Genomic DNA, 15387 nt, shown 5'->3' on the forward strand with positions numbered 1-15387 from the left:
CTACAGCTCACGTGATCACCCAATTACAACAAATAGAGCCCCTAAGCATACCAGTGCTCTTTAGGATAAAACGTCTCAATATTTTGACTATTTCTTTATGATTTTTAAGCTCTAATAATTTTTTTGGGTTCTAAGTTCTTTTATTTTCCTTTGATTTAGAAGATGTATGTTTGTGAGCCGACTAATTAGGATAAAATAAACACACATCTAGATCCAAAATGCATTCCATATTTTCTTATCTGTCTTCTTTGTGACAGTGAACACAATCATATCCAATTGTCTGTTCATTTATAGAATTTTTAAAAGGAATATGCAGCGCTTTGTTGCTCCGTTGTTTATGCAATAGTTTTACGGAAACACACAATGTGCTTAGGTTACGGTTTGGAGTTGGTGGTAAAATAGAATTTTGTTCCCTTTTTCCTTGTAATGTTTACTAACATATGTAAAGGTTTGTATAGTTCAACATTTAAACGTCATTTCTCATTATTGTAACTTTTTTTTTTTCAATTTTAAAATGTATATTAATATAATTAATTTTCTAATTTTTCTGCATGAATTGGTTTGTATATATTGATGTGTATTTATTTATTTATACCTAAAGGTAGTCATAATGTTTTGATGAAGAAAAGGTTGTCAAAAACTTAATTGAAATATTCTTGTAAGTACTTAAAAAAAAAAAAAGTTTTCGTGAGCAAAATCTAATAAATATGAGCTAAATATTCTATATGTGATATTGGATAATTTCTAAATCAATCCAAAAGCAAACCAAACACATACAACAAATGCAAAAACGATTATTAATATATTAAAACACACATACAACAAACGCAAAAACGATAAATATATTAAAACATGTCAATTGAAAAGCAAACCGACCATTATTATTTTTTTGTTCGCCATATGTTTTTTCTTGAAGGACAAAAGAGATTATTGTTAAAATAGTTGTAGAAAGAATCTAGCCAAAAGCTACAAAATCAACAAAGAGATAGAATGATGTCTTAAAATCAACCTACCCAATTAATATGAGTAACAATATTATTAAAAAGATTCACCACGTGTTTTTTGAATGTGAAATGTCTCCGAAAAAAAGCTATTCACCGATTACACTTTTCATGTATCATAGCAAATGAAAATGTAGTTGCATGTTATACGTTTTTGGTATAACGAATCCAACATAAGAAAATACATACCAAACAAACACAAAAACAATTAATAGACTTAGAACGAACTCATGGAATAAGATACAACATCAATATGTACAATATTATGGTGATGTGTCTACAAAAGCGCTAAGTAAACTCAAAAATCACAGCACTTGTGATTCCACTCGTTTGTAGACTTGTCTACAATCAATGATACAATAAATCATTTGATTGCAAATGTAAATCTAGTCATGAAATGCGCCTACTTAGTCAAGATTCCCCTAATAAATATTCAAGTACATTACAAAGTTGTACATGCATAAATAATATCATTTCGTGAGTTATGTTTTGAAGAGAAGCAAGAATGAATATCATAAAGTCATTAATATCAGTAGGAGATGATGTGGGATTTGTTGTAAATAAGTAAAGGGAAATGAATCAGGAGGGTAACTAACTGTTGCGTTTGTTCTCATTTTGTCCATTTCCTTTTTTTTGTACTCAATATGTTATCAAACTTGTTGTTTGTGTTCATCATAACCCTTTGACCGACTATCACAGGTCAAAAGTTTGTCAAAAGGGCTATGGTAAATACCAACAATAAGTTCGATGGTCTATTTAATACAAAAAAAAAAAAAAAAAAAAAAAAAAAAAAAAAAAGGATGTACAAACGCAAAAATTAATTACCCTCAAGAATCATTTTCCTTTTTTTTTTCAACGAATGTTCTTATTTTGTAGCATTTAAACTATTAGGATATTTAATATTAAACAAAAAGGTTATCAAACTAACAAGGACTTTCACCAAAGGCCAACGGTATCAGGTGATGTCCTCCCTCTTTGAGGTCGAGGATTCAAGTCCCGTCGTGGACATAGGTGGAATTAGGTGTTAGTTTAGGAGTAGATTAGTATATTTGTATTTACCGGTTCAAAAAAAAAAAAGGACTTTCAGGAATATGAGTTCTTATAAATGTAACAAGCAAACTATTAGATCGTCTATAAAAGAATAGAAGAGAGAGATGAAAATACTTGTTAGTCATCGAAAAAATTGTATTCGGAAACAAGAAAAGAAGCAAGTGGTGGCGTGGTGGTGATGTGGATGACAGATAGATAGGGGGATACATGTGATCGGCAACAAAGAAGGGAAGACAATGGTCACAGACAGAGAAAGTGAGTGAGGAGGGAGTGATCGGCCAGAGGTTGTAGGCGGCGATGTGGTTAGCTTGGCGGCAACGATGATATAACAAAGATGAGGGATGAAGGAATGTCGGCTCTTTATTCAACTTGCCTAACTATTAAACGTGATTTTCTCATTCCTAAATTAAAGGTATTAATTATTTGGAAATTATAATTAAATTCTACAATTTGACTAATTTTCGTTATCTAAAACTATTTGTACATATTGTATTACAATATTTATATTGTTGGTTTAGATATGATTCTATATATAACTATTAAACGTGATTTTCTCATTCCTAAATTAAAGTTATTAATTTTTTGGAAATTATAATTAAATTCTACAAATGACAAATTTGCATTATCTAAAACTATTGATATACACAATATTTGTTGGTTTATATATATATATATATATATATATATATATATATATATATATATATATATATATATATATATATATATATATATATATATATATATATATATATATAAAATAAAACAAATACAAAAAAAAAAAAAAAAAAAAAAAAAAAACCACACTATCATCCCCTATACTCACAGAACAACAACCACATACAAGAATTTGTATGTTTTGATTCTGAAAGAATGTACATTATGTATAATCATGTATTCTAACAGAATTGCAAGTCAAATACTTATAACAAAATCGACAACAGAAATTTAAAATAAAAAAAAATAAAAAATAAGAACTTTATATTCTTCAAAAACTCCTAACAAAAACAACAATCACATCCCTTATTATTACAGAACAAAAGTCATATATCCTAAAATTCAAAAATTCTCACAAATTTGTATTCTCCGATTTTATAAAACCCAAAAAAAAAATACGCATTTTATCATTGTTTTGGTCTACTTTGCTAAATTCAACTTCAAAAACACATGCAAATACTACATTGTTCAAACATTTAAACAGAAATGGATTCAACCAAAAAAATTGAAAAAAAAAATACCTATAAGGGGAGAAACGAAATCAACATCGTCTTCATCTAGATTCAACATCATTGTTTGTGTGTTCTTAAATTTTGATTTGAAAGCACTCAACCTTATACTCCTCATTATACTCCAATTTTTTTTTCTTTGAACGAGCACAATGCAACTTCTGTAAACAACTCTTCGAGAATCGATGAGTATATATAAAAACGACAACAAAATCTATTTTTTTTGTTCATTATAGTAGCTATTCTTTGATTTTTTTTTTTTTCCGATACAAAGGGGAGTCAAAATCTGGGTTCATGCAATGTTATAGGGATTATGCGGGCAGTTATGATCAATCAAGTCAGTTTCCTTACGGAGACGACAAATGTACAAAAATACCCTTATTGATCCGTTTAAATCTAACGCATTTTCATTTTCTCTATATCAATTTCATATTAAACATTTTGTATTAAAAATTAAAATATTGATTGGCTCAGTCCTACATCCATACAATAATTATTTTGAATAAAATACCCTAAGCCTATATATATATATATATATATATATATATATATATATATATATATATATATATATATATATATATATATATATATATATATATATATAAGGGTTATATGGGAAAAAAAAACCTAAAAATCAGAAAAAATGAATAAATAAAATACTTAGAAATCACAAATCTTTTTTTGACTTTACATTCTTAAAAATCATACTTTTTTTTATAAATTCGCTTAAAAAAATTAAAAAATAGATTTTTTATTTTTTATATTTATTTATTTATTTTATTATTTTATTATTTTTTGGTTTTTTTTTTTCAAAAAAAAATTCAACGAATTTATATAAAACGTGCGGTTTTAAAGAATATAAAGTAAAAAAAAAAAAAAAAAGATTTATGATCTCTAAGTATTTATTATACATTTTAATGACTTTTAGGGATTCTTGTTTTCCGTAGAATCTAATATATATATATATATATATATATATATATATATATATATATATATATATATATATATATATATATATATATATATATATATATATATATGACAAAATTGCAAAAATGGTCCCTGTGGTATGTATTTTTTTTTTGGGTTTTGGTCCAAACTAGGAGTTTTTTGGGTTGATGGTCTTTTTGAGCTAGTTTGTTTGCAGTTTTGGTCATCGTTCAAACTAAAAAGACTATTATATCCTTAATGAATTTAGTTTTTATTTTTCTTTTACTTTTTAAAATTATTATTATTATTATTAAATATAAAAATGGACCTACGTATCTCTCTCCCTCATTGAATTGGTCGTAGTTTCTCTCTTAAAAAAATCACAGACCTAAACACTCTCATCCCTCTTATATGAAATCAATTCAAGATGTCTACACCTCGTCCTCCTTTGAATCCTGATGTGTGGAACATCAAGCTCGTGATTGGCAGGAGCTAGGTTCATGTCGGTTGCAACGAAAATCTCGTTTGGTAGCACACACCATGGCTCGTCACCCACACCGCTAATGGACCTGACACCCCTTCGTCGCACCCTTCATGGCTCATACATTGCCTGACATCTTTTCTTTTTGCAGCCAGATCAAGTTAAAGCAGTCATCGCTACGGGTGTTGTGTTCTTTCCTAGATCTAGATCTCAATTTGAATCAATCATTGACCCAATCATTCATATTCCAATGTCAGAAGTGGCTAGTTGTGACGGGTTCTTTCTGGCGGTAATGGGTTACTTTTGTGATGGTGATTCAAGATATATTTGAAGTAATACAAACTGATTGCAAGATAGAAATATGTGAGAATAAATTCGGTGGTCATGAGGAGTTCAATCAAGTAATAAGGGTGAAAATCGAGACTAGTGGTGGTTGTGTTTGGTCTATCACTCAAACGAAAGGGAATGGGTCTTCGATTCCCATCTGATCAGAGATGAAAAGGGACCAAAAGCAACATCAGCCTTCTTTCTATCTTCTTTTCCTGATTCGCTATGAAGCACGAAGGAGGAGTCGATTTTTACGGCGATTCAAGCCTTCAATCGGGGTTGTGGGGGTTGAGAAAGGTAGCAACAACCGGAGAGGGTGCTTGTGGTGGTGTTTCTCGGCAACAGCCGACGATTGAAGCCTTCAATGAGAGTGGGTGTTTTGGGTGATAGATCATCAGGAAGAGATAGAGAGAGAGAGAGAGAGAGAGAGAGATAGAGAGAGAGACCTTTATTATTTTTTTAATTGTTAAAATAAATAAATAAATATTAAATTTTTTAAAAAATGAAAAATAAATACCCCAAAGGTATTATAGTCATTTCAATTTTCGGAGGAACTATTTTCACATACAAACCATGTCAAAAGGACCATGAATCCAAAAAACTCCAGGTTTGAACTAAAACCCCAAAATTTTGCATACCACAAGGACCATTTTTGCAATTTTGTCTATATATATATATATATATATATATATATATATATATATATATATATATATATATATATATATATATATATGGTAAAGATTGGTTGAAAACTCATAGTTTACCGAGAATCTAAGAACTAAATGTAAAGAGATAGATCAAAATCAAATCATTAATAGCATGATCATCATCATACCAATCCCACTTAATTTTTTGTATTATTGGAAATATTAATAAAAAGCTCTCAAATTAACATTATAAAAAAAATTTAGATTTTTTTATCAAAAAAAATTCATTTTTTTTTTCTTAACTGTGGATTTTTTTTACTTTTTTGGAAAGCATAACATCTTAAAAATTTTGATTTTTTTTAAAACTGCAAATTTTTTGAAAAAAAAAAATTGTATTTTAAAAAATTGTAAATTTTTTAATAAAACAATAATTTAAAAACACTGTAATGTTTTCAAAAAAAGAAAGCTGTATTTTTTTAAAAAAATCAGTACATTTAAAAAAAACTTGAATATTAAAAAAAAAAAAAAAAAAAAAAAAAAAAACTCTAATTTTTTTAACAAAAAAATCAACGTTTTAGGTGCACATACGCATATTTGTTCAAATTGATATATGCATATTTCTTATACTATAATATTTGTAAGTAAATTATAAAAAATCTCATTTTATTAATCAATCTATAAACATAATACTACAAGTATTATATTCGATACAAATTAAAATATATAAAAAAAAACTACAATGATTCACAGTGCTATCATTTTTCATATCAAGATTTCCCTATTTTTTTTCTTTAATTTATCACTTTCACCCCTTCAATATTTTCCAAAAATTTTTAAAAATCTACAAGAAAAAAAAATGATTAATGCAAGAACATTCACAAAAATACACATGTATATATCATGTAAGATTCACATGTAATGTAATTGATATGTGATTCACTTGTGAATCATATGTAATTGATATGTGATTCACTTGTAATTTACATGTAATTCATATGTGAATGATATGTTGTTTACATGTGAATCACATGTAATTCATATGTGATTCACTTGTAATTTATATGTAATTGGTATGTGATTTACTTGTGATTTACATGTGAATCACAAGTGAATAATATGTGAATTACATGTGAATCACATGTAATTTATATATGAATTACATGTTATTTATATGTAAATCACATGTAATTCTTAAGTGATTTTCTTGTAATTTACATGTGAATTACATGTGATTCATAGGTGAATTACCTGTGATTCATAGGTGAATTACATGTGATTTACATGTGAATCACATGTAATTCATATGTGAATTACAAGTTATTTACATGTGAATCACATGTAATTCGTAGGTGATTTACTTGTGAATTACATGTGATTCATATGTGAATTACATGTTATTTACATGTGAATCACATGTAATTCATATGTGATTCACTTGTGATTTACATGTGAATCACATGTAATTCAAATGCTAAAAAGTCGTTTCCTTTCATTCGTGTTCAGATGAAGCATATAAGTGCAGATATGCATATATTCACAAGTACAAATGTCACCAAAACATATATGCATACTTAGAGACATAAAAGATATCATATAGTATCATATTAATTAATGTATATAACAAGTAGTAGATTATAAGAAACACTAACCCACCTTTCTGGTGCAGTTGAAAACAGCTCATCAAGTTCAGAATCGTGTAAATCTCCATCCTAGAAATTGCAAATATTGATAATTTGAGATGATTTGCACAACTTGGTTACTGAGTTTTTTTTATTAATTTTGCAAAAAGAAATTAGATGAGTAAAATGAGATTATGTTTGGCATGTAAGCAACTAAAATAAAATACTAAAAGGAAAGGAATAGATGGTGACAAATTCAAACTCAAGACCCAATATTTGACTCCAAAACTACACTTTAGATAATACTCATGACATTAACTAAAGCAACTTTCAAGTAAAACTTCACAATGTAGATGTAGTTCACAATCAAGTGATACAAAATTATGATGTCATATAATGTGAGAGAAAACAATACCTTGTTAGAATCAAACAATCTGAAATTCCCTTTCAAGAAGTCAACAGCTTCACTCATCAACTCAACGCTCTACAATAACACAAGAATTGAGAGATATTTGCTACTATTCAGTGCAAATGTCACAAGTTCAATGTAATTTGCGGAAGTGAAACTAAATATAAGAGAATTTTACCAACTCTCGGATCCCCAGCCAACAAATAGCTTGAATAAATAATCAAGTTCTACACGTGATGATAGATCCATTAATAAACTAGAATCAATTTCGAACTCTAGAAAACAATCGATGCCATAATGGAGACGATAATTGTGATTTAAAGCTTAGGAATCGAGCAAAAAATAGAAAAATCTATTAATCAAAAAGAAAATTATCATCTCAATGATACACATATGAATCAATTTCATACCTGACTAAAATTGAAAAGTATAAACAAATACTGTCAAATGATACCTGGTGATTGTATATAAATGAATCGATGAAGCCACTTTGATTGATGAATTAACACTTCTATTCCAGATCTACGACAATAGGTAACGAAGGAGAGACATTACGATGTTTTAGGTCGTATCGACGAGAATAGGATAGTGGTGGTTCAAGAGTGTGGAGGAGCAAAGGCGGAGGAAGTACACTCACACGATTAAAGATGACGATGAGATGAGGTGGAGATGTGATTCAATCGGCAGAGATGAGGCGGAGAGGTGACACGATGTTGACATGGCCAGACCTCCGGGAGACGACACCATCATCGGGAAGTGATGCGACGACATGAAGGAACGACAAAGAGAGAGACGGTGAGTTATCATCGACGATTTACAGGTGCGACATTAGTTTTAGAGAGAAAGACAGAGAGAGAGAGAGAGTGTGTGTGTGTGTGAGAGAGAGAATGAGATTCGACGTTATTGTTTGCTTTAACGATGAATTTTATTTCATATGCAAATTTCACCCCTGACTTAAAAAAAGTTAGATGCCCTCGTGTCTATTTTTTTCTCAGATATTTACAAAATTGTTATAAGAAATCTAAACCCTCTATTTTTTTTAATTTAATGATCTAACTTAAGTTCTCAGGTTCTCGGGAAACTATAAGTTCTCAAATGATCATCTCTCTCTCTCTCTCTCTCTCTCTATATATATATATATATATATATATATATATATATATATATATATATATATATATATATATATATATATATATATATATAATGTGAGATAGAAACAAGATCGACCTAACCCTCATGTAGCTTGGATAGCACATGATGTAACAACAGAAATCTTTACAAATATATTGAATCAAATGATGATGACTCAAATAATTGTTACACATACTTATATAATTGAATCAAATGATGGTGACTCAAATAATTGTAAAACAATTCACAGGGACAAATCATCACTATGTGGACCTCATTGTACCCGTCGAGAGGTCTGTAACCGCTCTCTTTTACCTTTTATTGTTTTTACACTTTTACAATCCCTTTCAGTCATAGTCCAACTACGAGCAAAGTCATCATTCAACATACGTACTAAACTGAAAATATATGTTCGAAAATACAGCAGAATAAGGTTTTGTTTTAACAAAAGACTATCAATCATTAAAACATCATGTGGAATATTCTCACACTCTCTTGACACTGATTAACAACCATTGTTTTTCTACTCCAAGACCCCACTTTTCTCTCGAAAATTCTCCCTTATTCATGCAGGACTCAGTTTTCTTCAACTCTGGCTTTTAGGTATTCAATGATATGGTAAATTCATCCCCCAAAACTAATAGGGGTGATGATTTTCAAGAAAATTTTAGTGAATTGTGAAGAGTTTGGTGAGTAGTGAAGGGTTTTTGGTGGGTAGTGAAAGGTTGGTGGATAGAACTGTAGTACCCTTTTCCTAACTTGACTGATATTGCATATATAAAGAAAGTGTATAACTACTACCAAAATACGCTGTAGTATTCCATCCAAAGTTCTTGGACTATCTCTCTCTGATTTCAGGTATTTTCTGTTTCTTTTAATTTATTTTTTTATATCAAGATACAGAGAAAGCAAACCCTTTTCTTGTTTTGCTTAAAAGTTGATACTTTCTCTTGTTGGAACTCAAACCTTTTTACTTTCTTGTAATCTTTCTTTACATCAAAAGGGTTATGAATTAGCTTTTAAGGATTGAATCCTGTGATTACGAATTATATATGGATCTGCTTTCCTTTTCAGTCGAATGATTTGGGCATTTTTTAAGTGTCATATAACGAAGAGTGGGTTGAACTTAAGTTGGGTATAATGTGTATGACTACCCCCAGAAATCAAGAAAGCTTTCTTTCACTAAAATCCCAATTTTTACCTATGATTTTTTCTGATTTTGTTTCCAGGTTTTCGAATTACATTTGTTTGAGCTGTTTGACAAGATGAATGGGGCTGCATTTGTTGCTATCATTGCCACAATTGGCAATCTTTTACAGGGTTGGGATAATGCTACAATTGCAGGTATTCAATCTGTTTCTCTTGTTTTAGAATCCAAATGAATTTCACTTGTCTTATCAAACTTATTGAGGGATCAAAAGCATGGAATCCAAGATTTAGAATTTCTGTAACATTATTTCCTAATGAATATAGGAGCTGTAGTTTACATAAAGAAGGAGCTAACTCTGGGAAGTACCATAGAAGGTCTTGTTGTTGCCATGTCACTAATCGGGGCGACCCTTATCACAACCTGCTCCGGACCCGTATCCGATTTGTTTGGTCGAAGGCCCATGCTAATACTCTCATCTTTCTTTTACTTCATCAGTGGCTTAATAATGCTTTGGTCACCAAACGTCTATGTTCTTCTTCTAGCTAGGCTTATAGATGGATTTGGAGTTGGTTTAGCTGTCACTTTAACCCCCATTTATATTTCCGAAACCGCCCCTTCAGAAATAAGGGGATTGTTAAATACACTCCCTCAGTTCACGGGTTCGGGTGGAATGTTCTTTGCATATTGTATGGTGTTTGGGTTGTCTTTAATGGCTTCAACAAGCTGGCGATTAATGTTGGGTGTGCTTTCTATTCCTTCTCTTTTGTATTTTGTTTTGGCGATTTTATATTTGCCTGAATCTCCTCGGTGGCTTGTGAGCAAAGGAAAAATGGGGGAGGCCAAAAAGGTCTTGCAAAGATTACGTGGCCTTGAAGATGTTTCAGGTGGTTTTTTGTCTTGAAAATCTCTAGAAACCTAGGCAGGGGTTGTTTGGATGTGCATTTAAGTGATAATTGTCTAAATAACTGTAAGGCAAAACTTTATTCGATACACATTAAGAGGTTTAAAGCTTTATTTGATATATGTTACAAAGTTTAAGGCTTTATTTGATATATACCACAAAGATCAAAGATTTATTAATATACTTCAAAGTTTAATATGACATACGTAAAAAGTCCAAAGCTTTATTATATCACAAAGATTGAAGCTTTATTTGATATAAATCGAAGATTTCAAAGCTTTTTTGGATATACATCACAAAGATCTAAGGATATACCTCACAAGGGTCAAAGCTATATTAGATATATATACATAAAAAGATTGAACTTTTATCTAACATACATCAGAAGTTCAAAGCTTTATTCTATACATATCACTAGAGCAAAGCTTTATGAATCAATATACATCAAAAAGTTCAAAGCTTTTCTTAATCTCCATCACAATAATCAGTTTAGAAGCGCACGTCCAAACATCCCCTTGGATCACATAGTGCAAGCCGCTAAATACCCAAATTTCCCTTTTTCTTTTTCTCTTTCCACATTCTTGGGTAAGTTTCAAAATATAGTAAGTAGCTTGTGACACAATTTGCATTACAGGCGAAATGGCGTTGCTGGTGGAAGGTTTAGCGGTTGGAGGTGACACATCAATAGAAGAATACATGATTGGTCTGGACAATGAAGATACCCAAGATCAAGATCCAATGGCTCATAAGGATTCAATCAAGTTATATGGATCCCAAGCGGGTCTCTCGTGGATAGCAAAACCAGTCACCGGTCAGAGCACACTCGGTCTGGTTTCTCGGGCAGGAAGTATGGTGAACTCGAGTATTCCATTAATGGATCCTCTTGTCACCCTCTTTGGTAGTGTTCATGAAAAGCAACCCGAATCAGGAAGTATGAGAAGCATGCTGTTTCCAAATTTTGGTAGCATGTTCAGCACCACCGCAGGGCCTCAGGTGAAAGACACCGATCAGTGGGATGAAGCGAGTTCACAGAATGAAGGTGAAGGGTACCAAACGGACGGTGGAGATGACTCCGATGACAATCTTCATAGTCCGTTAATTTCCCGGCAAACAACCAGCATGGTGGGTCCACATGGCGGTAGTAACACCGGAGAGACAACTTCCGGCATGGGGATTGGCGGTGGGTGGCAGTTGGCGTGGAAGTGGTCGGAAAGAGAAGGTGAAGATGGAACAAAAGAAGGTGGGTTTAAGAGAATATATTTGCATCAAGAAGCGGTAGCTCGTGGTGGGTCCCGCCGTGGGTCGCTTGTTTCGCTTCCCGGAAGCGGCGGTAATGTTGCGGTTGAAGGAGAGTATGTGCAAGCTTCGGCTCTAGTCAGCCAGCCTGCTCTTTATTCAAAGGAGCTCATGACTCAACCCCCAGTGGGACCCGCAATGATTCACCCATCAGAAAATGCTTCGAATACGCCATTGTGGTCTGCGCTTGTTGACCCGGGGGTTTCACGGGCTTTATTTGTCGGGGTTGCGATCCAAATGCTTCAACAGGTAAGGGATTGACTACTTTTTATTTAACTACAACTATATATCCTTGTTTCTTTTTTGACTTAATTCGGACACAATGACTTAATGAGTTAAGCCAAAAAACTTGGCTTAATGTATTAATTAGAATCTAACCATTTACCTATTTGCATTTCTTTTTTCCCCCCAACGTCCCTTTCACGATAAAGTTGATGAATATTGCAAAATTTGTTGTTTGGAATGTAAAGGTTAAATGGTCATTTAATCTCATTTACATACTTTGTTCCTTCCAGAAAAGAAAAAGAAACAAACCTGATATATACAACCTGTTAACTAAACAAACATCATTACCCAAGAAGCAAATGAAATAATCCCTATGGTCTTTATAATGAAAGTTTGATTTTTACAATATTGGATAAACTAACAAACATTTTCGGTTTTCTTAACGCAGTTTTCAGGAATAAATGGGGTTATGTACTACACGCCTCAAATCCTCGAGCAAGCGGGAGTCAGTGTTCTCTTATCAAGCCTCGGGCTCGGTTCCGATTCTGCTTCTTTTCTTATTAGCGCATTCACAACTCTTCTAATGCTTCCATGTATTGCAATAGCCATGAGGTTCATGGATATTGCTGGGAGAAGGTACATTCGGGTTTAACTCACTGTGAAAAGACAAAAATGCCCTTCAACACATTAACAAACTGTCTTTTTTTTAGGACTCTCTTGTTGACCACCATTCCCATACTGATAGCATCTCTCATTATCCTTGTCCTCGGGAACACCATCAAGATGGGATCGGTAATCCATGCGGTTATTTCAACTGTATGTGTTGTTGTCTACTTTTGCTGCTTTGTGATGGCATATGGGCCAGTCCCTAACATTTTGTGCTCGGAGATTTTCCCGACACGAGTTCGTGGAATCTGCATTGCTATATGTGCGCTAGTCTTCTGGATATGTGATATTATTGTGACATATTCATTACCAGTGATGCTCTCTTCAATCGGGTTGGCGGGCATTTTTGGAATTTACGCCATCGTGTGTGTCATTTCATGGGTGTTTGTGTTTTTAAAGGTTCCGGAAACAAAAGGGATGCCATTAGAAGTGATCACCGAGTTTTTTGCCGTTGGAGCAAGGCAGGCTGCTGCAGCCAAGAGTGAGTGAAAAAAGAAATGCAATCTTTGTGTTGATTAGGGTTTTTGGTTGCACTATTTCTTGATTGTAGGGGATGTATATTGTATTCAAGTTCAATAGAGTTCGAGGCTCGATTCATTAGAAAATATGTAGATTCAGCTTGGTTTGGCTCGGCTCAACTCGTATCTTGCTAATCCTGAAATGATTAGGATCAGGATCGACTTGCATAATGATCAAGTTTGAACTCATGAGCTCATGTAGATTCGATTACTATGGACTTGTCGATTGGCTCGGTTTGTATGGGATGCGAAGTTTTATGAACTAAATAATTGTGAAGAATGTTATATTTAAGGAATATGCTCTATCTCGATAAGAACTTTGTTTGAAACAAGTGGTACATACAAATGTATTGTTTTCTTAAGACACTTGGTTAGAGATTTCTTTTTGGAGGACACAGTCATATAAAATCATGGCAGTATTGTGGGAAAATGTGAGAGCTTGCTATTACCTACGGATAAGTCTGTATGATTAAATTACTTTAAAACAAACAAGCTTATATGACAATTGGTGTCCGTATGAAATATATTTTCTCCTCAGGAGATGTTATGATTCACAACTTTAACTAATCACTTGCTACCGCTAGCCTTGAAGTTAGGCGAGAAGATTGAAGCCCAACTTATTTAAATATTTATTTGAATTTTAGCTGATACACCATGTGTTTAGATGTCCGCTAACTGCTCCCGTGAATAAATGTCCACCAAATCCACGTTAGGCTTCCGTTTGATAAAATGTAGGTTAATCTCAATGTGTTTAGTTTGATCATGTTGGACTAGCTAATTAGCTATTACCCGAGTTTCTTGTACAACAACGAAGGTATAAATTTTGTACCAAGGTCGAATGATCATACCCTTGTTGGTGTGTATGTTAAAAAATAATTATATGGTTATGCTTCAAAGGTACCATATTATTCGTATTTACATACTACTCTGATTTTACTTTTGTTTTATTACAACTCAATTATGCTTGTCATAGCAATATGAACATGAGAATATTGGTTTGAATAATTCTTAATCTCTTCTCATTAATGTGTGCAACACATACATACAAAAGATGTACAAACATGGGCCACATGGGTCGGAGAATAATACAACATGACTAATAAGCTATCGCAGTTTGAGTGGGAGTCTAGTGAACACTTAAAGTGGAACAAAATTCGATGAACAGAGGAAACAACAACCCTTTCGTGAAAATATCAACATTGGTACCAAAAAGGGACAAAATGAATGTCAAGCTCAATGTGTTTGGTTCGTTAGTGCTAAACCTGGTTAGCTGTTATGTATATATAAAACTTACATTTTTGCATTAAATAAGGGTGGCAGTGTGTAAGGGGCATGCAACTCTCAAAGAAGGTTACACAACTAATTTATTTCAGCGACAACATTGAAGACGCCCGGATACTCGGGAGACAGTGTATTGTCGTTTGGACGACCACGATAATAGGTTGTCACCAACGAAGACCCCAACAATCGAAGGCAAATCGACAAGTGGCCTAACACTCCTGATCCACATTCGAATAAGTTGTGAGAGTTATAGTGAGGGAGGCATAAAGTCGAATTATGTGATCGATAATGTCGTTGATGTAGCACATAATGCCCTTGAGGGCATGAAAGTGTGGTTCTCAAGGGTCATACGTGTAGACACAAATCTAGTAGACCGCGAATGAGATGTCACAACGAGTGAATTCGAGCAAGTTGTGTTACGAAGTGAAGTTCAAGAGAAAAAAAAAAAAGAAACAAGATACCCCGATACATGGGTTGATTGTACCACGAAACATTTGGAGAAGCTAGCATTGCAACC

At 32.5% G+C, this 15387-nt stretch overlaps 1 protein-coding gene across 5 annotated transcripts; it reads left to right on the plus strand.

The window, feature by feature from the left end:
• Nucleotides 1-9296: 9296 nt before the first annotated feature.
• On the plus strand, nucleotides 9297-14105 carry LOC145015404 (monosaccharide-sensing protein 2-like). 5 transcript variants are annotated; one of them, XM_078973869.1, is made up of 7 exons: nucleotides 9746-9968; nucleotides 10063-10177; nucleotides 10307-10723; nucleotides 10808-10867; nucleotides 11519-12429; nucleotides 12854-13041; nucleotides 13116-14105. In XM_078973869.1, exons 1-7 carry the CDS (start codon nucleotides 9912-9914, stop codon nucleotides 13558-13560), a joined length of 2193 nt encoding a protein of 730 aa, XP_078829995.1. In that variant the 5' UTR covers nucleotides 9746-9911; the 3' UTR covers nucleotides 13561-14105. The 5 variants fall into 5 exon arrangements, with proteins under 5 accessions (XP_078829996.1, XP_078829995.1, XP_078829998.1 ...); XM_078973870.1 differs by lacking the exon at nucleotides 9746-9968 and adding an exon at nucleotides 9297-9691 and having other exon boundaries at nucleotides 10307-10867; nucleotides 13116-14104; XM_078973872.1 differs by lacking the exon at nucleotides 10808-10867.
• The last annotated feature ends 1282 nt before the right edge of the window (nucleotides 14106-15387 follow it).

The sequence above is a fragment of the Lactuca saligna genome, chromosome 9, assembly GCF_052625555.1.
Source record: "Lactuca saligna cultivar CGN05327 chromosome 9, ASM5262555v1, whole genome shotgun sequence".
Taxonomy (NCBI): Eukaryota; Viridiplantae; Streptophyta; class Magnoliopsida; order Asterales; family Asteraceae; genus Lactuca; species Lactuca saligna.